Source organism: Talpa europaea (genome assembly GCF_964194135.1).
Source record: "Talpa europaea genome assembly, chromosome: 12".
Classification (NCBI taxonomy): Eukaryota; Metazoa; Chordata; class Mammalia; order Eulipotyphla; family Talpidae; genus Talpa; species Talpa europaea.
Window position 1 is genome coordinate 102,901,127 of NC_140079.1, and position 22,846 is coordinate 102,923,972.

The 22,846-nt window shown below is 71.5% G+C and overlaps 2 protein-coding genes across 3 annotated transcripts; both read right to left on the bottom strand.

Annotated features, from left to right (window-relative positions):
- Positions 1-226: 226 nt before the first annotated feature.
- CAPN15 (calpain 15) lies at positions 227-7,519 on the bottom strand (the record flags this gene model as incomplete). Its single annotated transcript, XM_084251619.1, has 12 exons — positions 227-404; positions 517-695; positions 770-936; positions 1,151-1,377; positions 1,458-1,619; positions 1,790-1,942; positions 2,008-2,133; positions 2,504-2,727; positions 2,790-2,973; positions 3,047-3,255; positions 3,433-4,819; positions 7,338-7,519. The coding sequence occupies 12 exons, from the start codon at positions 7,517-7,519 to the stop codon at positions 227-229; spliced, it is 3,378 nt and encodes a 1,125-aa protein (XP_084107745.1).
- A 5,579-nt stretch (positions 7,520-13,098) lies between these two features.
- RAB11FIP3 (RAB11 family interacting protein 3) lies at positions 13,099-21,494 on the bottom strand (the record flags this gene model as incomplete). 2 transcript variants are annotated; one of them, XM_084249223.1, is made up of 12 exons in its annotated part: positions 13,099-13,212; positions 13,309-13,449; positions 13,558-13,713; positions 13,796-13,933; positions 14,263-14,344; positions 15,485-15,625; positions 16,305-16,408; positions 16,732-16,825; positions 18,452-18,487; positions 19,116-19,250; positions 20,413-20,562; positions 21,295-21,494. In XM_084249223.1, 12 exons carry the CDS (start codon positions 21,477-21,479, stop codon positions 13,099-13,101), a joined length of 1,476 nt encoding a protein of 491 aa, XP_084105349.1. The 2 variants fall into 2 exon arrangements, with proteins under 2 accessions (XP_084105349.1, XP_084105348.1); XM_084249222.1 differs by lacking the exon at positions 19,116-19,250 and having other exon boundaries at positions 21,295-21,479.
- Between the last annotated feature and the right edge of the window lie 1,352 nt (positions 21,495-22,846).

Below are 22,846 nucleotides of genomic sequence, written 5' to 3' on the forward strand. Positions count from 1 at the left end.
CCCCGGCCCCCCTGCGGGTGGGCGCCGGAGGGGCGGCCAGCGCAGGCCACTCGGGCCAGAGACTGATTCGAGGTATCTGCTTGGTGGCCGGGAGACCCTGGCCGGGAGGGGGTGTCCAGGCAGCGGCCTCCGAGGCGGGCGGCTCCTGGGGTCCTGAGATTCTGGTTCAAGCGTGCCCTGTCCGGGTCTCCCTCGTAAAGTGCTGTGGGGCAGGCGGCAAGGGTGGTCACAGCGGCCGGGGTCCGTGCAGGCCGGCCACCTCGGGGGTGAGTGGGGGACTGTGGGCGCCGCGGGAGGTCGTCCAGTCGCTGAGGAAGGCCTGGGCGGCCTTGCGGTGCGCCAGGCGGTGGGTGATGGAGAAGCCGGCGTTGCCTTCTAGCTGGGACAGGATCACCAGGACCTGCCTGGGGGACACAGCCAGTGAGCGCTGGGCGGGACCTCCCTGTGCAGCGGTGGGGCCCGCACGCGCAGGGCTGGGGCGGCCCCTCCCGTGTGGCGGGGGCTGGGCGGGCCCACCTGTGCAGGGGCGGCACGCTGTCCTGGGTGCGCAGGCTGCCGCGGGTCGACACCACGTTGAAGCTGTCCGAGCAGTCGCACTGGACGTGCAGGTAGGCCTTGGGGTGGCGGTTCTCCACGACCACGATGAGCCCCGCCCAGCCGTGCGTCAGGTAGTAGCAGGTCATGCCCTCGCGGCCCTGGGCGTAGGGCGCAGTGAGCGCAGTCAGGGGGCTCGCTGCCCAGCCCTGCCGACCCTCCGGTCCCCACCCACCTCATGCCGCTCCCCGCGGCTCTCGGTCAGCAGGATGATGGCGTCGGCCAGCGTGGTGGGCTGGGCCGCCACCGGCTCCACCATGACCAGCCTGGAGCTGTACACGGCCAGCACGTGGCCAGGCGGCTCTGGGGTGCAAGGTGGGTCACCCGCCAGGGGGCTAGAGGCTGTGGGGGTGGGGCAGTGAGTGGAGGTCGCTGGCCTGCAGCTCTGGGCGCAGGGGGTGCACAGGGCGGGGTGGGCCCGCTCAGGGCGCGGGAAGGGGGTGTGCAGCGGGCTCCCAGCGCAGGAGGGGGGTGCAGGGCAGGGCCGGCTCAGGGTGCAGGGGAGCGCGGGGTGGGGCGGCGGTTCCTGGAGCAGGGGTGCGCAGGGCCAGCTCACCCTGCGCGGCGGGCGCGGCGGGCACGGCGGCCCAGTGGTTGAAGGCGCAGCACACCACCGCGTACTCGCCCGGCTCCAGCATCACGTCGCAGCCCACGAACTTCTTGACCGCGCGCCTGCTGTGGGCCAGCAGGCGGCCCAGGCTCAGGCGGCCGCCGCTGCCGAAGGACGCCCGGAAGACCAGCACGCACAGGTCCAGCAGGTGGCCATCCGCAGAGTCTGCGCGCCTGGGAGCAGAGACCACAGCCATCATGTGGGGCCGCGGTGACCCCAGGAGTGGCCGGCGACCCCCGCCGGCGACACCCACCTGCCGCCCTCCTGGAAGAGCGCGAACTCCAGCGAGGCGCGCTCCAGCACGGTGAGCGCCGTCACGCCCACGGGCCCGCGGGCCGAGCTGGGGAAGCAGCCCTGCACCCGCACCTCCTGCCAGTCCGAGTGCACCTTGCAGATGTCCACAGCGTCGAAGTACCTGGGTGGAGAGCGGGCCTGGTTCGCAGAGGCCGCAGCCAGTGGTGCCCGCCCGTGTCCGACCCAGAGCCCAGAGCCCTGTGCCGGCTGCTGCAGAGGACATCGCCGGGGGTGTCGGGGAGGGGTGCCCCGCCCCCGACTCCAAGGCGGGGCCAGCGGCGCGGCCCCTACCTGATGAAGTCGCTGTACTCCATCCAGAAGACGCCCTCGCTGCTGCCCAGCGGCATCAGCTCACTGCGCAGGTGTCCCGGCCAGTGCGGCCACTCGTCCGACCAGCTGCCATTCCAGGAGAAGCGGCCCCATGGGTTCCGGAGGCGCAGCAGCCTGCAGACCACGGCCATGAGACCCAAACTCCTGCGGCGTGCCCCCCACCCCCCCACCCCCCCTACCTGGAGCCCTGCACGTCGCGCACGTCCAGGATGGAGTAGGCGTGGCGGGGCCGTAGGCCCAGGCTCTCGTAGGCCGCGTCGTCCACCTTCATGTTGCCGCCCCCGCAGGAGGCGCCCATGAGGAACCTGTGTGGGCAGAGCATCCCCGCTGACCAGGCCCCGTGAACCGGCTGGTCCTCCATGCCTGGGGGTCACAAGGGATCCCGGGCCTGGGGTGCTGGCCAGGCCTCCCCGCCACCGCCCAGGGGCCTCCCACAGCAATGGGATGGAGGGAGTCTCGGCTCATGTCCGCGCCGAGGGTCTGCTGTCCCCGGGTGCTGGCTGAAGACGGGCAGTTCCTGTCGGGACCCTGAGGCCACCCGCCTCCCCCCAACCTGCGCCGCGCGCGCCTGTGATGCGGCTCCCCGTGTGCAGGCATGGCCGGTCACGAGACGCGGGGCGGGGAGTGCATCCCGGGCAGGGGCACCGCGGCAGGGTCAGCCGGCAGAGGCCTTACCCGGCCTCCTTGGAACTCAGCATCTTGGCCCAGATGAGGTCGGTGTCCACCGGGTCCTCGCGGGGGTTCGTGGAGCTGACCTGCAGCGCCAAGCTCTCGCAGGGGGCGCCGGTGAGCGTGGCCAGGCCTTCGATGGCGCGGCCCGCCTGGAGGGCGAAGTAGGAGCCGTGCAGCTTGGCCAGCGCCTTCTCGATGAGGGCCACCCACAGCTGCTTGCGCTGCGCCTGCGGAGCGAGGGCGGGTGAGCGGGTGAGGCGCCCCCGCCCCACCCCCCCGCGGCGCCCACCTGCGAGAAGAGCAGGAAGCCGGCCTCGTCGCAGGGCAGCATGTCGTCCACCAGCACCGTGGTCCACGTGCCGTCCTTGCACAGCCGCACCTGGTAGGCGCCCTCCTCGCACAGGCTGCGCGTGACCATCACCCGCTCCACCAGGTCCGGCCGCTCGGCCAGCACCGCCAGCGCGCTCAGGAACCTGCGGGGGCGCGCGTCAGCCGGGCCGGCCCCCGCCCGCCCCCGGCCCCCTCCCCGCGCCCCGGCCCGCCTACCAGCAGTTCCCCAGCAGCCCCTGCAGGATGTCCGAGGGCCGGAGGGTGTGGAACACCGACCAGGAGGCGCCGTGGTCCCGGAAGACCGCACAGTTGATCTCGTGGGGACGCAGCCACTGTCTCACCCGCTGCTGGACACTGTCCCCCGCGGGGAAGCCCACGGACGCAGGTCCTGGGGGGAAGCTGTCGTCCACGAAGCTCACGCGGTTCTGCAGGGCGCACACCGCAGGCTCAGGCCATGCCCGGGGCTCGGGAGGCTCAGGGCTGGAACCCGACGTGTTCCCCCCAACCCTCGCCCCTCCCGGCTGGGGCGCAGCCCCCCATCCACCTGGCAGGAGGCCGGGCAGAGGCGTGCGCCCCCCGCTGGCCGGCACGACAGGACGCACCTCCCTGCAGAAGGCCACGATGTTCTCCCAGAGCGCCTTGGCCTCGCCCTCGTCCGTCTGGCGCCGCTGCTCCACGAGCACGCTCTCCCGGCGGCGCAGGGCCGTGGCGCCCCGGCGCTGGGCCACCAGGACCTGTGGCGTGTGGCAGGCGGCACAGTGCTGCGCGCGGGGCGCATTGAGGAGCGTGCAGGCCGGGCAGGCCCAGGCCCCGGGGCGCTCGGAGCTGCGGGCGGGGGCCGGGCCGAGCTCCGGGAAGCCGTGCAGCTTGGAGCAGCCGCAGGCCGAGCACCGGGGTGCCGCCGTGGGGTTCCTGAGCGTGCACTTGGCGCACGACCAGGTGGTGAAGTCGGGGCTGGAGGGGCTGGCGGGCGTGTAGCGCACCGTGTCCCCCGCCAGGTCGATGACGTCGCCGCCAGCCGCGGGGCTGCAGGCCTCGGAGCGGGCGGGGCTGGCCGGGCCGGGGCCGCACCGGTGTGGCGGGGGGCCGCCCTCACCCACCTCCTCCTCCAGCAGGCTCAGCCGCTTGCCGGACAGCAGCTCAGCCAGGCGGGAGGACCCGGCCGCAGGCCGCCCTGGGGCCTGGGGGGGGCCCCTGGAGCCTGCCTGGGTCACGGGCAGGGGACCCTCAGGCACGGGCGGCTGCAGCTGGGGAGGAACTTCCCGGCGGCTGCGAGGCACGGGGTGGTTCTGCAGGGTGGGCGAGAAGGGGCCGAAGGGCCCCCGGGGGGGTTCCTGGCCGGCAGCGGGAGGGCCCTGGCCGGCTGCGGCGGGAGGGTCGGCCTCAGCGCCCTCCCCTGGCTGCGGGGGGGCCGGCATGACGTGGAAGCCAGCGGGGGCCACGACTTCGGGAACCACCAGGGCCTCGGGTGGGATCCTGGGCAGGGAGAGCTTGCGGGGCCCCCCGCAGGCAGAGCAGGAGCTGGCCACGGGCGTGTTGTGCAGCGTGCAGCGGGCACAGGCCCAGCCGCTCCCCGGCTGTGCAGCAGTCGCCTCCTCGGGGCGCCCCCCGGCAGGCTCCTCGGGCCCCAGCCTGGCTGTCCGCACCGGCCCCACCTCGTCCTGGCCGCCACCCGGGGGCTCCAGCGGGACAGCAGGCGGCCTGGGCAGGGCCCCGTTGATGGCGGGCAGCGGGGAGGGCCCGGGGGCGGGCTCGGGCGTGAAGCCGCACACCTCGCAGGCTGCCCTGCCCAGCAGGTTCCGGAACGTGCAGCGGGCGCAGGGCCATTTCTGCTCCTCTACGCTGAGCCGCAGGATCTGGTCGAGGTCGGGCTGCTGCCGGGGGGCCTCGCAGATGGAGCACTGGCGCCGGCCGGCCGGGTTCAGGAAGGTGCAGCGGGAGCAGGACCACTCCCCGGCGGCCGCCATGGACCCGGGCGGGGGCGTGCGGCTGGAAGGGAGGGCTGGGTCAGTGCACTGAGCCAGGTCGCCCAGGGGACCCCGAGGGGCACCCCCTCGACCCAAGGCCCTCTTGGAGGGCGGCCCTTTGAGGGGATCCAGGAGTGCGCACTTTCAGGCAGGACGACGGGCGCTGGCCACGCGCATGCCCTGCTCGACACTCCCGCCCCTCAGGAAACCAACACTCTGGGCAGGCGTCGCCCAGGGTCCAGCTTGTGCTCTGCGGGCTGGACGCACCGCTGGAGGGAACAGAGGCGACGGGGCACTTGGAAGGCAGCCCGGCGCCCCGACCAGAGCCCCCATGTCGTGGGTCACAGCCCAGCCCCCGGGAACGGGGGAACCCCTGCACAACCCCAGTGGCTTTTTTTCTGGGCAGGAATGGAAAAAGCTGGTTTTTAAGATTCCCGTTAAATTGCAAGGACCCCCAAGTAGCCAAAACAATCTTGAAAATGAGGTACAAATTTGAAGGACACGTTTTCTGATTTAAAAGCTTAGTACAAAGCCACAACAATCAAAACGGTATGGCACCGGCGCAAGGACAGGCCGGTCGACAGTGGCTGGACGGGCCAGCCAGCAGGACCCCTTGCTCGCGTGGCCAGCGGGCTCAGAAGAGGGCGCGGGGCCACTCGGGGGTGCTGGGAAGCTGGGTCTGAACGGCAGTCGCAGAGCTGGGCCCTGCCTGGCACCACACGTGGGGAACACTCCGCGGCGCCGCGACCGGCCTGGGCCCCATGCGGGCTCTGAGCTGCAGCACCAAGAGCACAGACAGAACAACAGACGTCACCAGACCAGCAACTTCTGTGCGGCCAAGACACTCTCGGAGCAGGAACGACCGGGGCAACAGACGCGTCGGCACACAGTGTGCACCGAGGAGGCGTCTCCTTCCAGGGGATCTGAACTCTCAGACCGAGCGTCTGACGGGAGACAGAGGCAAGAAGGGGCGCACAGACGCTCTCCGGAGATGCCGGCGCGAGGTGGACGCTGAGGACCGGGGAGAGGGCCAGGTCAGAGGCTCCTCAGAGCCTGACAGTCGGCCACGGCCCAGCAGGTCCAGGATGCCAACTAGGGGCGCAGAGCCGGCTCCCTTCACAGGCGCCACCACAGTGGCATCCAGCACAGCCCGGCCGCAGTGGCAGAGCCAGAGCAGGGCAGGTCAGGGCTGGGGCTGGCCCTCTGGCCCCTGTGTTTCTGGGGGTCCCTGAGCAGGGGCCGCATTCTTGCCAGTGCCACCTGCTGGGGTCCTCCCGTGCACAGGTCCCCAGCGCAGCCTCAGACAGCCAGCTCCAACCACAAAGGGCTGGCGGGCGGTGGACCCTGCAGTCCAGGGGCAGGCGGGTATGGGGTCAAACCTGCCCCCACGGCTGCCTGGAGCCTCAGGAGGTGCCACCTCTGCTGAGCAGGCTGGAACCCTGCCACACAGTGGACAGAGACTGTGGAGGGACAGCTGGGAGAGGGGCCCAGCCCCACCGGGCTCACCCCCAACAGCCCCTGCAAACTGCAGCGAGCCCGGCTGCCCCCTCAGCGGGGAGCATTGCTGACCCTCCTGGTCAGGAAGGGCTGGCCGCCTTTCCAGAGCGCAGAGAGCCCCAGCAGCCGAGGGGCGGCCTGGCTGCGGGGCCCCTGAGGGCGGGAGGGGCTCCCGGGGAGCCCCCAGGGAGGACGCAGTCCCCACTGGGCCCTGCTTCTCCGCTAGGAAGTCCTGGGCGCCGTGTGAGCCCACGGGCCCTCCCACGCAGAGCACAGCTGGGCTGACCCCGAGATCAGAGGGGCTGCGGGCTGGGCAGGCTCTGGGACGGGCAGTGGGCCCCGCACCCCCGACTCCTGGGGGCCTCTGCTCTGGGCCCAAGTCGCCAGGGTGTCAGGAGCTGCCTGGAGGCCACGCTGGGCTGGGGACGGGGCACTGCAGGCCGTGACATGCGTCCCACACGCCGTGGCCCACACTGGCCCGAGGGAGCCCACCTGCCCGCTGGGGCACCCCTCTGCCGCGCCCAGGGAGGACCCAGATCCGGGGCGGCAGGGCTCATGCGGCCGCCTCGTCCCTGCCCAGATCCCCCTGGCCGGGAGTCCTCTAGTCCCAGGGGCCCCGCCTCAGGCTGCGCTTGGCTGTGGGACCCACGAGGACTCAGGGCTCACCCGGGGGGCACAACGGGATCGGGGAGAGGCTCCCCCGAGGCGGGCCTGAGCCCCCGACCATGACCCAGGGCTTCTCACCCTGGCACCAGCTCCCAGCACCCCCAGGTGGGTGGGGCCCCAGAGCGCAAGACACACAAGTCCAGCCGCAGGGGGCCATGTCCTGGGGGGCGGGAACCCTCAGGGGGACGGACGGGGGCATCAGCTCGGAGAGCCCTGGGCCTTGGTTGCCGCAGCCCCAGGGGGGGCTCTGAGGCCCCCGGCGTGCGCCCCTCGGCTCGCGCCTGCCCAGCTGAGCCCCACCTGGCCCTGGAGCCAAGCAGGCCGGCGCCGCTGGTCACTCGCGGGGCTTGGACACAGCTGCCCCTGCCCCGTCTTACCTTCTGGCCCGGGGGCGGGGGGGCTGGTGCTGCCAGGGGAGGAGGGCGCTGCCCCAGACGGGCCCCCCAGGGCCAGGCCTGTACCAGCCGGCTGCCGCCGGGGCCACCGGGCAGCGCGGGCCCCTGGGGAAGCCGTGGTCCGACTCAGTCTCGGCGGCCAGCGAGGAGGCGGAGCTCCCCATGGCCCCGGGACGGCGGCCGCGCTGCGGGCCGGGCCTGGTCACATCTGGCCGGCGGGCGAGGCGGAGCAGAGAGGGGCCCTCGCAGCGGGACAGCTGCCAGCTGGTCAGTCACACAGGACAACAGAGATCACACACAGAATAGAGAGAGAGAGGAGAGCGTGACCAGCAGGAACCTCCCGGCGCCCCAGGCCGCGCCTGCGGGAAGGACTGTGCCCGCCGGACGGCAGCTGGCGCCGGGGCAGCCAGGACACGCGTGCCGCTGTGGGCTCAGGCTTGGCTGCAGGCGCGGAGAGGGACAAGTGTCCACAGGATGCGAGCTGCTGAGGCGGCGGACACTCGGGGCCGGCACAGCCAAGACGCCTGCCTGGACGCCGCCCTTGGGGCGGGTGGGGCGCGGCCCTGGAGGCTGCCAGGGTGCAGGGGAGCCGGCCCTCAGCAGACATTGGGGCAGAGACGGCGGCTCTTGCCTGGCTGGGGGCGGGGCCCGGGTCTGCAGTGGCCCCTCTGCTGTGGCTGGGGCAGGGCCGGGCAGCAGAGACCTTAGCTTAACGGGCAGGGCCGGGCCGCAGGGGCGGCAGGGGACGGTCCACCACGGGTGCACAGGCAGCAGGCCAGGGCCGGAGGTTGCAGCCTGGGGGCGCCTCCTCACGTCAGCGGGGTCCACTGAGCTCACAGGCCAAGACCCTCGGGGCCCCTGGCCTGAAGCCTGTGCCGAGCTGCAGTCGCATGGTGGACGGAGCAGCGGCCGGCACCCTCACCAGTGTCCACACGGCCCTGCTCCAGGCCTGGCTGGCTCGCTCTGGCGAGAACGCCCATGGGGCCACACCCAGCCCCAGTGGCGAGAGGCAGAGGCGAGCGACCACCTCCCGACAGCCCTGCCCGACATGGCAGCCCCTCGCGGCCTGATATCCCAGGCTGGTGCGGCAAGGGAGGGGGCGTCCTCACACCTGGGCGCCCCGAGTTTGCCGTGAGCGGTGAAGGGGAGGGTCCCCTGGCCTGCGTACCTTTGGGCTCCGTCCTGCCCCAGGAGGTGCGGGGCCCTGGCTGACCGGCCACCCCCGCCAAGGAGGCCCCCGCGCCTCCTGCACACGCCCCGACTCGCCAGCACCCAATACAGACGGTCACCAACTGCTGACCACGGAGAAGGGCCCAGGAGGCTTCAGTGAGGCCCTCGCTGCCCCACAGCCCCATCCAGGAGTGGAAGCTGCCAGCGCTGTGGCCACCCCTCCGCCAACAAACGGGGTGCACCTGCCCTGCTCTGGCCACTCCCGGGGCCGGCACGCGTGTTCTCTGCCTCATGGGCTCTGGGTGCCATCAGGCGAGTCCCGGAGAGCCAGGATGTGCCGGGGCCAGTGACAGCAAGCCCGGCTCTGGTGGGCAGGACGCAGACAAGCCGGCCCCTGGGCACTGCCTGGTCTGTCCTGCAGAGGCTGGGCAGGAAGGGCCCAGCACGGCGGGGCGAGCGCAGCGGCTGGCATGGGAGGCCAAGAAGGCAGGCTGGGCCACCTGTCCCTGCCGGCACCTCCCAGCAGGCGACCCCTCCTCGCCCACTGCCCGGCAGGCGCAAGAGGCCGTGGCGGGGCGGGCCAGCTCAGACAGCCCCCATGAGCCGCCCCTGCTTGTGGACGCCCCCGCGGGCCACCAGGGCCGGCTGGTCCTACGAGGGTGCAGGCTGGTCAGGGGCGGAAGGACGGCGCTGCAGGAGCCAGAGATGGGCCAAGGGGACAGGGGCTGCAGGACGGCCCAGCCAGGGCACCTGAGTGAGTGGGGGTGACTAGACACTGTGTATACGGAGGGCCCCACAGGGCTCCATCTGAAGTGTCATCTGCGCTTGGGTGTCCAGGGGTGGGCGCAGTGGGGGCCAGAGTGGACCAGACGCTGGGGTCACCGACCAAGTCAGGTGCCCAGGGGGCCCTGCGGCCGAGGGCTCTCCAAGCACGCGGAGCCCCAAGGCTGGGCCAGGAGGGGGCCAACCCGGCCCCTGCCCGCAGAACAGGGCCCGAGGACCGGGCGCAGGGCGGGCTGTCCAGCGGCTGTCCACTTCCGGCTCTCACGGCCTGGGGTGGGGGTCAGGGCAGGCGGCCTGTCTCCCCGCGGACAGGACCCCAGGCTGCGGGCACCGTCTCAAGCCTGCGCCGCGAGTCGCGGGGGCGGAACCCGCCCAGGCACCAGGTCACTGCCCGGGGGCCGGCGGGAGGCGTCCGGGCAGGGGCAGAGGAAGGAGCCGGGCCCGCGCCGGGCGCGCTTCCTGCAGCCCAGACGGCGTCCGCCGGCCGCGCGGGCCGGGGACGGGGCGGCGGGCCCAGCGCACCTGCCCGGCCCGGCCCGGCCCGGCCCGCGGGCGAGCCCGGCGCGGGGCCCAAGCCGCGGCCGGGGCGGCGAGTCCCGGGCCCGCGCCGCCCCGCGGCCCGGCCGGGCGGCGTCCGGCCCCGGGAGTTCGGGGCGCGCCGTCGGCGCTGCCCTCTCGGGGCGCGGCGGGCGCTCAAGGGCAGGCGGGCGGCGGCCGGCCCCGCGCCCCCCGGCCCGCCCGGCCGCCCCGGCGCGGCCGGCGGGGGACTCACCTCCGGCCTGGCCCCCTCGCCTCCGCCCGCGGCCCGCGAGTCTGCTCCGGAGGGCGGCGCGGCCCGGCCGGGCTCCCGCGCTGAGTCCGGCGCCGCCGCGCGCGCCCCGGCCGCCTACGCCGCCTCCGTAGCGTAGCGCCCGGCCGCGGCCCGCGGCTACGGCGCGCCGGGGGCGCACGCGGCGCTGTGAATCGCGCCCGGACTACCGCTCCCAGAGGCCCGCGCGCCCGGCCGGAAGTCCGGGCGGCCGCGCGCGGGGGCCGCCGGGAGCTGTAGTCTCTGGGGCCGGCGGGCCGGGCCGCGGCTCCGGGGCGCCCCGCGCGGGCGGAGGGGCGGCCTCGCGGCGGGGTCCGCGCGCCCTGCTCGCTGCCCCTCCCCCCGCTCTCCTTCCCGCCTCGGCCGGGGTCCACAGCCGGAGTCTCCCCGCAGGAGCCCGCGGGCCGAGAGCCCCCAGCTCCCCGCAGCCGGGCGGCACCTGGGGGCGGCTGGGGCGAGGGCAGGGGCGGGACACCGCGCCCGGGAGGCCCAAGCGCTGGGCCTGGCGTCCTCGCCGCCGCCCCTCGGGGCTGAGCGGGTCGGAGCAAACGCAGGCGGGAGGGGTTGTGCCCAGTGCAGCTGTGGGAGGCCCGGCCAGCGGCTGGGTCAGCCAGCTTCCCGCTAGCTCTGGCCTACGGGTACCCCGAGGCCAGGACACCCAGAGCCCCCCTGGAGCAGGGGTGCAGGCGGGACTGGCAGGGATGGCCGGCTGGGGGGGCCTGTGCCTGGCAGGCTGGTCAGGTTACAGAATGGCTGAAAAGTGCCCACTTGGGGGAACCCTGTTCCTGGAGAGGAGGTGAGCGGGGCTGTCCCCGCTAAATCCCGCCCTCCCCGGGCTCTCTGGTCTCTGACCCATGGCAGGGGGGCGCAGAGCTCGCATCTTGACCTTTGCAAGGGCAGGCTGCGGCCAGAACTCCAGGGCAGGTGTCTGGGGCAGGGGCAGGGGCAGGGGCAGAACCAGCCGTGCCCTCCCCGGGAGGAGCCACCTGGACACAGAGACCCCCAGGGTGGCCTCAGGGGGGATTCTCCGTGGCCAGGCTGCTGGAGGCCGGGGTAGAGCGTCCTGCTCTAGCAGTCCAGGGCCTGACTCTGCCGCAGACCCTCCTGCACAGTCCCCCACCCCCACTGGGCCCCAGGTGGCCAGGGTAGGCCCCAGTGGACTTGACGGGGATTCCAGGGGGCAACGGTGGGGGTGGCAGGGCTCCCCAGAAATCCGGGCAAGGAGGGTGCGAGCAGACAGCCAGTGATGCCTCCAGGCCCTGGCTTGCTCACTAACAGGGCAACTGTTTCCCTGAGGGACCCCCGGCTGCTGGGGGCCAGGGCAGGCTCCGCGATCACCCGCCGTGCTGGGGCAGCCCCGGCGAGCACGCTGATGCCCGGGCCCTGGCCTTGGGGCCGCACCTGTGTCCAGGGTGCCTGAGTGGTGACCCTGCTTGCAGAGGTCAGACTCACCCACTGCCTCAGCCTGGATGGGTGGTGGCGCTCAGGGTCCTTGGCCAGGCGGGCCTCAGGGCCTCCTATGCACCCGGTGTGCGGGCAGCCGGCAGAAAGCTCTGCCATGGTGCTGGGTGCTCACGTTGGGGGCGCTTTTGGCGAAGGCCCCTTCAAGTCACGTTCGGTTCCTTCCCTCAGGCCCTCCCTGGTGAGTCTGCCCCCGCTGCGGCCCACCCCCCACCGTGCCTAGCACCAGGGTCTGTCCAGTGCTGCCCTTCCCTGGCCCAACCTCACTGTGCACGTGTGCCCGGGACCCTCGCGGCCCGCAGAAGGGCCCGGCCATATGGGTGCAGGTGCCACGAGGCCCCCAGTGCTTTGGGGGCTGGGTCAGGCCCGGCGGGGGTCCCGGCCCATGGTGGGTGGGGGGCTGCTCCATTAGGAAGTTGCTCCAGGGGATGGAAGCCAGACGTGAGCGAGTGGGAGCTGGGTGTGCGCCTCACAGTTCCTTGCAGCCTGCTCAGGGCCGCCGCGGGGAGCCCCCCTCCACGCGGGAGCCCCAGAATGCCGGCAGGCGCAGGAAGCAGAGCCCAGGTGGGTAACGTACATATATATATATTTTTCATGTGCGTACACAGATAGTTTTCTCTCTCGGAAGTATTAAAAAATTGATCGACCTTCAATCTATAAAAAATACCTACTCTACATGATAGAAAAATCTCTCCTCCAAGTTTACAACTGATTTACACCCAAAGCTTCCCCGAAGGTACAGCCGTGGGCAACGCCCCCGTCAGTGCAGTGAGCGCGGGCCATGCATGTCCACTCGTGTCCACTCGTGCTCCGCGGCTGGCCTGTGCGTGGCCGGCGTGCAGGTGCGGAGGGCTGCCTGGCCAGTGCTCAACCAGGAGGCCCAACAGCCCCAGGCCGTGTTGCCCTGGGCAGTGAGGGTGGGGCACGGGCTTCGGGAGGGACACACCTGGCTGTGGGCAGCTGAGGCGGCCCCTGGGGCAGCGCTTCTGACGCCTAGACTCTGGCTGGGGAGACTGCACCGGGAGAGGCCTCCCCAAGGCCCTGCCTGCACCGAGAAATCAGGGGTGCTGGCGGCTCCAGATAGCGGGGCCGCAGGTTAGACTGGCCCTGAGCGTAGAGCAGAGGCTGTGGCTCGGCGCCCCCAGCGGCCACTGCAGCAAGGGTCAGTGCGGGACAACCATGTGCCTGGAGGCCTGGGCCTGGCTGGGGGTGGCCTGAGCACCCCAGGGCTGGGCACGGCACTGCATGTGAAGCTCTAGGAAAGCGGGGGCAGGGGCTGCAGCCCCCAGATAGATCCCGAAGCATGTGGACCCCTGCCGGCCTGGCGCCAGCTTGGGGTGCCTTGCACAGCCCACTGGGGCTCACTGCAGCCTGAGCAGCCACGGAGCAGGCAGCTGTCCAGTCCCTCACGGCCCAGTGGAACCTTGGAGCCCACTCCCGGGGTGAGGCCAGGAGCAGCCCGGGGGCGGCCCCACCTACGGGGGTCCGGCCAGGGAGAGCAGGCCCAGTGCAGGGCTCCCGCTACTTGACCTCCAGGATGGACGGGTTGGTCTCCATGATGGCCACGACAATCCTGTCGATGTAGTCTTGCAGGCGCAGGTTGATCTCCTCCTGCTTCTGGATGGCGTCCATGAGCTGCGGGGCGGGGGCGGGGCGCCGTGGAGATATGAGGGGCTGCGGAGGGTTAGGGAGGGGGAGGCGGGAGGGTAGGGGGCGGGGGCGGGGCGCCACCTCGTCGCGGGACACGGAGCTGATCTCTGCGGCCAACGACTCGGAGAAGGAGGCGCTGAAGAGGTTCTTGGCGCCCTGGATGCTCAGGTTGATGATCTGCCCGTTGAGCTCGTCGTTCTGCTCCTTCAGGCTGCGGTTGTCCTGGGGACGGGACGGGACGGGACGGGGCGGGCGGGGGAGACGCTGTCAGGACGCGCCCCGCCGCCCCCAGCCTCATTGCCCCCCGCGCCCCCCGCGCCCCCCACGCACCTGCTTCAGCCGGCGGACCTCCAGCTCCAGCTCGCCCTCGCGCGCGCGGCTCTGGTACTCCTGCAGGCCCGCGCTGCTGCTCCGGCCGCGCCGCTGCTCCGCCTCCAGCTTGAAGAGCTGCAGATGCTCCAGCTGCCGGCGCAGGTCCTCGATGAGCTGGGGAAGGGGCGGTGTCAGGAGGGGCCCCAGGGCTGGCATTGCGGGCCAGCGCCCCCACGGCCGGGCGGGGCGGGGTCACCTCCTGCGTGGCCTCCTTGTCCCGCTGGAACTGGTGCCGCTCCTGGCTCAGCCGGTCCCCCAGCCGCCGCTTGGTCGCCTGCTCCTCACCGAGCCGCAGCGACAGCTCCTCGATCTCGTCCAGCAGCTTCTGCTTCTCCTGCAAAGGCCCGGCTGAGCGCGGGAGGCAACCTGGGGCTGGGTGGCTCCCGCGGGCTGTTCCGGGGGCGGGGCAGGCCCTGAGCACCTGTCCCCTGTGGTTCTTTGAGCTCTGGACTCTGCAGCTAAACCCCAAGCTGCGTGAGCCGTTTTCAGAGCTTTCTGGGACCCCGGTGGGAAGCAGGGCGCGGCAGGGTGGAGGCCGCGGCATGCACACTCCCTGGCGGGAGGAAGTTCGGAGGTGTGGCTGGAGCTGGTGGGTTCAGGCCCCGGCCCCCCCCCACCCCCCAGCTAGCCCCGGCCCCCGCCCCCCAGACCACAGGGGCGCACCTCCTCCAGCCGCTGGATGCTGGCCTTCAGGCAGGGCGTGCAGGACCTCAGCTCGCTGTTCTCCTCGTCCAGCTGCTGCAGCCTGCAAGCGGAGCCAGGCTGGGGGCCGGCCTCCCAGGCACCCCACTGCCCCGGGCCAGCGCTCTGCCAGGGCCTGGGGCCCTCCAACACACCACGGCTCAGTGACACCCAGTGTCAGCGAGTCACGGGCAGGGCACTGCCCAGAGGACCGTCCGCCCAGCTTTGCTGGGCTGCGTCTGACCGTGGTGCTCACTGCCCGGGGCGCCCTCCCCGGGGCTGGCGGGTTTTCTCGAGTGTCCGCGGGAGTGGGTTTGGGACAGAGCCCTTGGGGAGGAGACCCGGACCCCTGCTCATCGGGGCACCGACACATCTACAGCTGTGACGCCCGACCGTGGGTCGGGGCCTTCCTGTGGCCGGTCAGGCAGCTGGCCCTGTACACCCACCCGCCCAGACCTGGCCCTCCTCCCAGAAGCCCACTCCCTCTGCTGCCCAGTCCCCAGCCATGCTGTGTGGGCCGCAGAGCAGAGCCCACAGGTGAATGTCTGGCGAGGTGAAGCCCCGCCCCAACACCCACTGGCCCCACTGGCAGGGCCTGGGCAGGCAAGCATCCCATGCACTGCACCCTCTGGGCAAGGTGACCCGCGGGTGGCCCTCCTCTGGCCCACCACACAGGTGCCCGGCGTACTCGTTGCTGAACCTCGGGCCAGGCCTGGGGCGGCTCCCTCAGGGGTGCCGCTGAGCAGGTCACACTTTGGTCCGCTTTGCTTCGGAGGATGCAGGGCGGAGGGCAGCTCCCTCCCGGCCCCTCCTCCCTCCCTTCCCAGGTCCCCTCCTCTGTGGCCTGGTGCAGGAGCCCATCCCCAACCCACAGCCCGGGACGCTCCTCCTCGAAGGGTCTGCAGGAGGCGCTCCTTGCAGAGGGCAGGCCCCTCCCAGCCCAGCTGAGTGAGGACACACCCCAGGGGGCCCCAGCGAGCCGGCACCCCTGCGCAGACCTGCCACCCCCTCAGCGGCGGCCCGCAAGGCTCACTGCTCAGGACTCAGGAGCCCGGCAGTGGCCCCGCTCCCGCCGGGGGCAGGGTGCTGCTTCCCAGAGGCAGGTCTCACGGCCGGCATTGGTCGCGGGGCCACCTTGTCACGTCAGGCGCCCCAGGCGGCATCCTGGGGTCCCAGCGCCCCGCCTCCTCGCAGGTGGCCCTACCTGGCCTGCAGGTTCTCGATCTCAATGCTCTTCTCCCGCTCCATGCGGCACAGCAGCTCCTTCTGCCGCCGTGTGCCCTCCAGGGCCGCCTCACAGGCCCGCAGCTCCTGCTCCTTGAGCTGCTCCTCCAGCGCGTTGGCCCTGGAAGGACGGGTGCGATGGGGGCCACCCTCCCGCGGGGCCCACAGGCAGCCCCACAGCCCCAGCTCAGGGCACCCTGGCCGCGGCCACGCCCACACGAGCCCAGCAGCAGCGCAGATGCTCAGGCCAGGCGCTCAGCAGCCCTACCCCGCCAGGTGCAGCCAGAAGACAGAGGGACGCGCAGCAGCAGAGGCTGGCAGCCGCCGAGGGCCGGCTGGGACGCCCCGGCATGCAGGGCGGGGTTGGCTGCCCCGCGCACGGACTCTGCCCCCAAGTGGGCACCGATGACGCCTGTCAGATTAGAGCCAGCAGCCATGCACCCTGCCTGGATGAGGGCGGGGACGAGAGCCCTGGGCGGGCAGCATCTGCTCTGAGTGGCGCTGGGCCCCGCGGCCACGCAGGGTGTGGCTACCCACCCTCAGCATCTGGGGACCGGCCAGAGCCCGGGTCGCCAAGGCTGAGCAGGCAGCCACTGCACAGGGCAGGGGTCCAAAGGACAGAGCCTCTACCACAGACCCAGCCGCTGCAGAGACCCCCCAGCCCAGTGCCCCTTCCCAGGGGTCTGTGCCCACCCACACGCACTGCAGGAGGGTCGTGGCAGCCGCCTGCACTGGGCCCCGGCCAGGCCGCGCAGGGTGGGGGGTGGGGCGGGCGGGCAGGGCAGGCGCCAGGGACTCACCTGTGCACCAGCTGCAGGTTCTCCTGCCGCAGCCGGCTGTGCTGCTCGCCGCTGGCCACCGTGTCCTTCTCCAGCTCCGACACCCGCTTCTCCAGGAAGACCACCTGGACAGAGGGAGCGCTGTACCCGACCAGCCGTGCGGGGCGGGGGGAGAGGGGGTGGAGAGGGCCGCGTGGCCAGGGTTCGGCTGATGCCCTGCGCTTGTGGGGGGTGGGCGCCAGGACTCAGGGCCTCGCGGGGAGGCGAACCCCAGGCACAGCGGGCCCTACTGTGGGGCTGTCCTGGGGCCGCAGGCGCCATCCCTGCAGCCTCTCCACGCCCGGCACGGGCTGCCCACTGGAGAAACTGGGGCCTAACCAGTCCTGGCGCCAGCCTGCGCCCCATCCTCTACCCCACAGGCCACCCGCCCACTGCATCAGGGGCCTGCCTTGTCAGCAATGTCTTCCTCTGTGCCCTCCATGGCGTCCAGCGGAGGGTCCTGAAGGGCCTCCCCGGCCATCGTACCAGACTGGAGCAGGTGCCTGTGGAGGGGGACAGCAGCTTGGTCCAGAGCAGGTCCTGTAGCAGAGCGAGGGGGGCCCGGCCGCCCCACACGAGCATGTCCCGCTGGACACCTCTACTTGGGCGGGCACTGCTGTCCTGCTCTTTGGAGCCTGGACCCGGCGCCTCCCGGCCTAGCAGGCACAGCCCTTTGCCCTCAGGAGCAATAAAACGCCTCTTCAGGCCTCCCCACTCGACCTGGCGCCCACGGACCACGAGTCCAGGGTCCGGCCAGCCACGGCCTCCACGCCCCGACAGCAACAGCAGGCACCCGGCTCCTAGGTCGGGCTCAGGGACACCAGCCCCGCCGCCCACCGCAGCGCCCATGCCCCTCCACCATGCCAGGACACTGCAGCACGAGATGGGGTAACACTCCGGGGACACCAGTGGGTCCTCCCGTCCACCAGAGGCAGAGCTGACCCTCCCGCGCAGACCGGGTTCCCGCGTCCCCCATCCCCAGAGCTCCTGTGGCATCTCTGCCACAGGCATGGAGGCCCACTACTGGGCGGACAAGGCTCCGTGCAGATCTTGCCTGGCCCCTCCAGGCAGGGTGGACGCGTCCTCACCCAGTCCTGCTCCTAAGCCCCTCACCTTGACCCCAAACAGGAGCTCCCGAGGCAGGATGCTGCCCACCCAGCCCCACCCTGGGTGCCCAAGGGCTGGGTGGATGGAGGTCGCCCTGGACGCCCAGGGCCAGGAGATGGCAGCAGAGCCCAGGCAGGGGCAGAGCCGCAGAACAGAGCCTGAGTCAGGGCCAACAGGGCCAGCCAGATGCACACCTGTCTGAGCACAGCCCCCGAGCGGCGCTGGGGGGAGCCGCTGTGCACACCACGGGCCTGGAGGGTGCTGTACTCAGCACTGAGCCACAGGCTTCCAGGTGAAAAGGCGCCATTTCCACCACGGCCTTGCCACTGCCGGGCAGGACTCCCGGGAGCACCGGACAGTGTCCAGGGGCATGGACAGTAGCGTGGGGATGGAGTCCAGCCCCCAAGCCTCTGCGAGGAAGCCCTAAGGGCGAGGCTACCGAGGCCTCAGGAGCTAGCGCCAGGCAGGAAGGTGGCAGAAGACAGAATAAGAGACAGCAGCGGCAGGCGCAGGAGGCTGAGGCCCGGAAGGGCGTGGGTGGCCCTGGGGGCCGGGTGGCTGGGCCCCCCACTGCCAGGCCACGCACCAGCCTACGGGCCCTGCAGCAGTAGGGTGGGCGAAGAAGGGGATTAGCCTCCATGAACTATTACCCAGCTGTGGAAAAGGTGACATTGTGGGATCCAGGACAAAACAGCAGAGCCTCAAGGGGCTCACGTGCAGTGAAGTCAGTCAAAAAGTGGATGGTGTCGGGCCTACTCCTCCATGGGCCACAGTAGCCAGAACACGCACAAGCAAGGAGCGGAGCTTGAGCTCAGCCAAGGAAAAGTGGGGACGGGGTGGCCGCTGCCCGCCTGGCTCCCGCTGGCACTCGAAGGCCCACACGAGCGCAGCTGGCCTTGAGAACCCACGGCGGCCCACGGCTCAGCGCCCCAAGCCCCACGAGTAACTTTCAGTGTTTCAAAAGACAAATAATACCTGGTGGGTGTCTGAAAGGCCCGGGACGGGCAGTCGTGGCTGCTTACCTCGCCACCTTCTTGCTGGAGAGCCGCTTGGTCGGGCTGTGCAAATCAAAACAAACAGGAAACTGCGTGAGCGTCGGCGGGCTGGGGCCAGGAAGCCGGCCAGGGCCGCAGGCGCGGGGCGCACACTCAGCACGGCCGGCGGCGGGACCAAGCCCTCTGTGGGCCACAGCTCCAGCCCCAGGCCACTCCAGGGCAGCCGCAGCCACCTCCAGGCCGGGCCACCGCCGGCCACTGTGCCAACCGCACCCCAGCCCCCAGGCTGGGCTGGCGCAGATGCGCACACGGCCACCACACGGCTGGGAGCCAGCCCACGAGCAGGAGGTGCGCCTGTGCCTAGCCCAAGTCAAAGTGCCCAGCCCAGCTGTCAGCCTTGGCCTGTAGGACGCAGCCTTGCCTTTGTCGTTTACAAATTTGCTCCACGAATCCCAAACTTTTGTTTCAAAAGCAAAACAGAACAGTGAACACGACCGTCTCCAGGTCTGGATCCCAAACGCGAGGAAGAGGCAGGCGCCCCAGACCAGACCCGCTCAGGGAAGCTCCTTCCCGCCACCCACGTGGAAAGCAGGCCGGCCCCGCGGAGGCATGTCCCACAGCCAGACGCCGGGCCTGGCTCGCTCCCCGGGCGCCTGGGCCCCCGCCGGCCCAGGCAGAGCAGCCGTGTTACCTGTTCATCTCGAGGTCGTTCAGGCGTGCAGAGAGGTCCTCCAGGCGGGTGATCTGTCTGTGGCACTGGCTGCAGTAAAACTCAAAAGCCTCATCCGTCAGGATGCTGTGCAGCTTGGCAGCCAGCGGGGCGGCGCTAGAGAGATGAGAGGCAAGTGTTTGGGAGTGCCCGGGTCAGCTGGGGCCAGCTCAGGAGTCCCACTGCCCCAACCCTCAGGCCATACCCGCTCGGCTAGGAAGGGCACGCGACCGCTGCTCCGTCTGGCCGGGCTCGGAGCAGGCGGCTGCGGCCCTGGGCAAACAAGACCCTCCCTGATGGCGCGGGACCAGACACTGGCTTTCCCCAGAGCCCGCGCTGCCCTGCGGGTCCCCACTGCCCCGGCAGCCACACACATGCGCTCCGTGCTCAGCCCTGCCGCTCCCTGTCATCTGACTCAGCAGTTGGTCCGGGTCCGGGGGCGCCCGCCCCCGAAGCTGGAAACCAGAGGGCAGCAACCTCACATCCACTTGGAAGTTCAGCTTCAAGAAATTACTGCCTGGGGGGCCTCCCGGGGCAGGGGTCAGTCTCAGGCAGTCACCACTGCAGGCCGGGAGCTGACCCACAGGATGCCACAGACCTCTCCTGTCTCGCCGCTGCCCCTCAGCAGTGTGTCCCAGTAGCTCTGCCTGCTCTGCTCCCCACTCTGTCTCTGGGGAGTCCTCCCACCCCCACCTGTGGCCTGCACCCCAGCGCTCGTATGCATAAGTAAGTAAATCCTTCTTTTTGTTTTAAAGACATCGCAGCAGGGAAGCAAGGAGACAAGACACGCTGCGGCGCAGGTCGATCGGGAGAGCCGTTCCCGCCGCCCGCCAGCCACATGCGGGAAGGGGCCTGAGCTCGGCCCACCAGGACCCGAGGAGACAGGGCCGCAGCCGGGAGCACACAGCCCGGGGCCAGGGTCTCCCCTTCCCGGCCGGCTGGATGTGCAGTGGGGACCTCCCAGACGGTCTGGGTGTCAGGCAGCCGCAGGGACGGGGTCCTAGGAGCTGCCCTGAGCTGATCAGGGTTCAAATCCTGCTCTGCACCCGCAGGGTCTGAGGTCCAGCAGGGACGGCAGCGACCGGGCAGTGCCACAAACCACCCAGCCCATGACTCGCAGTGCTCAGAAGGGCGCCGAGGGGAAGCACCGGCAACTGCAGGCATGGCCGGGGCGGGAGGGGCAGGGCCAGCAGGGGTGCCAGTGTGGGGGTCAGGAGGGGCGGGGCCAGCAGGGGCCCCTGCCCAGGTCAGGAGGGGGCTGAGGTGCGGCCCCACCTACCCGGGGGTGCGGAGCACGGGGTCTCTGCTGGCCTGCTCCCCGTTGCAGAGGACTTCCACGCACGGCTCCGCCTCGCCGCCCTCCCCGAAGTCCTCGAAGTGCTCCTCGCCGCCCACAGCCACGAGGCCGGCCTGGCCGTGCAGGTGGGGCCTGCGGAGGCAAGAGGGGGACGCTGGAGGCCGGCCCACGACCCAGCATGGGCGGCACCGGCTCCCGCAGCCTCCTCCAGCCTCACCCGGGCCCTGTGGTCAGGGCGCATTGGGGTCGCAAGTCTAGCCCGGGCCAGTGCGCCTCACAAGGGCTGCGCCCACTCCCCTGCCGGGAGGACAGCCCATGGCGGACACGTGCTGGGGAGCCGGAGGGGCCTTCGCTGAGAAGGGCCGCCAAGCCTGGCCCTGGCCACCCGTGTCCTCCCTCAGAGGCAGGAAGGCCTGCAGCCCCCCCCCCCCACCAGCTCGGGCAAAGCCCAGGTCGGGCAAGTGGGGACCTCACAGAGACCACCCTCGGCCTCCAAGCGGGCACGGAGAGGTGGTGACCACCCGGGAGCCGCCCATCGGCCTTTCACGCCCTGCCTGGGAGCACAGACTGGACAAGCGGGCCAGGCAGGACCTGGAGCCAGGAAGCGGGGTGCAGCCAGCACTGGGCAGCACATCGGAGCGGGCACCAGGCCGGCCCCCAGCATGACGGTCAGGCCCCAAAGGGAGACCCTGGCTCAAAGCTGTCCACCCACCGGGCCCGAGCGCTGTGGTGGCAGACCTGAAAGGCCAAGTGACCTTGTCCGCCTATGGTCTCCGTCCACAGTGGACAAGACCCACAGCCCCACAGAGTAGTGGGGCGCCCCCTCCCCAGGCAGTGCCCCGAGTCCTGGCACACGACACAGACCTGCCAGGGAGCAGCAGCAGAGCGCCCTGGCCCAGCTCCTCCACGGTGTCCAGGCCCTCGGAGGCCACGGCCGAGCCGCCAGCACTGTCGGCGTCACCCTCGGGCTGCAGCTCGGGCTGCACCAGGGCGCTGGTGTCCTCATCTGTGAAGGTCTCGCACTCGCTGAAGGTGCCCTCAGAGCCCATGTACGCGCTGTCCGTGACCTCGGTGGCCTGGGGAGAGCGCCCCCAGTCAGTCCTGCCCCGGGAGGCCACACTGGGCGCAGCTTCCCTGCAGGCCGGGGGTGGGCGGCAGGGCAGAGGAGGGGGGCCTGCCTGGTGTCTGAGCAGAGGCGGGCACAGGTGGTGTCGGGGGCAGAAGACGCGACTGGAGTGACCTCTAGAGCGTGTGCTACAAACGTCCCTAACAGACCCCCACGCCGCAGGCCGCACCGGGCGGGCCTCAGGACCCACTGCCCGAGGGCCCTCCCTAGCCGGAGGTCGCCCCCCACCGCAGGCGCGGCAGCTCCACCCCCTACTCGTGCAGGTAGGTCAGGCTGGGTTCCCACGAAGCCTCCCGCCAGCCCTCCACCCAGCCAGGCCCGGGGCCGGCGACCTGCGGCTTCCACGCGGTGCCCACGCCGTGAGCAGGAAGCCAGGCCAGAGAACCACCGAACAGGCGTTGCGGCCTTGAATAAAACGCAGCTCCGGAGCGAGGAGCAGCCACCGTGAGGCCCTGAACCGAGGTTAACACTTTGCCCGACGTACGACCCCAGCCAGCTGCCCAGGGCTGGAGAAGGGGCCTGCGCCGGGGACCTCGGTGGACGGGCACAGCCCTCCTGGCCTCCCCCACCTGCCTGGGCACGGGCCAGGGCCCTCCCCCTCCCCGCAGGCGCCACGGCGGGCAGGCTGCCCAAACTCCACGGCCAGCATGCCAGCCCCCTTGCCCGGGCGCCACCCGAGAATCCCCCACGGCGCGGGAAGACCCCCAGACTCTGACGGCACAACAAGGACCAGGGATGGCTGCCGGGCCCTCCGTGGAACCGCCACGCTCTGGGCCCGTCGGTGAGGGCGGGCCCACACCGGCCTCCCAGGCCAGCCGCCTCTGCGAGTTCCCGTGGGGGCGGGAGCCGAGGCTGGAGGCCGGCACCAGGGACATGCGCCCCAGCCCAGGCAGCCCTGGTGGGGGCGGCCCTGCCCCCCGGCCCCATCCTCGGGCCGCTGTCCACAGGGGCAGAGAGGCTGGAGACAATGTCGCCGGGCTCCCCGCTAGGGCCTGGCCAGTCTCAAGGGTGGGGCAGCGTTCAGCCACCACTGACCTCCTTCCCAAGGGCACCCACCCACGTCCCATGCTCACAGGCTCAGCGGGGGTCTGGCCTGCGGTAGCCGGGCACTCAGAGGGTCCCAGCCCTCCACGGAGCCCGGCGCCCAGAGCCGTCTCAGAGCTCACCACCTGCACCTTCACCGCGGCCACTGCCCGGTCGGCTCTCCTGGGGGACACCGCTGCCCTCACCACGTGCCCGCACCCCCACGAAGCACTTCACCTCAGGGGCCAGCCCCGCAGTCCCCACGCT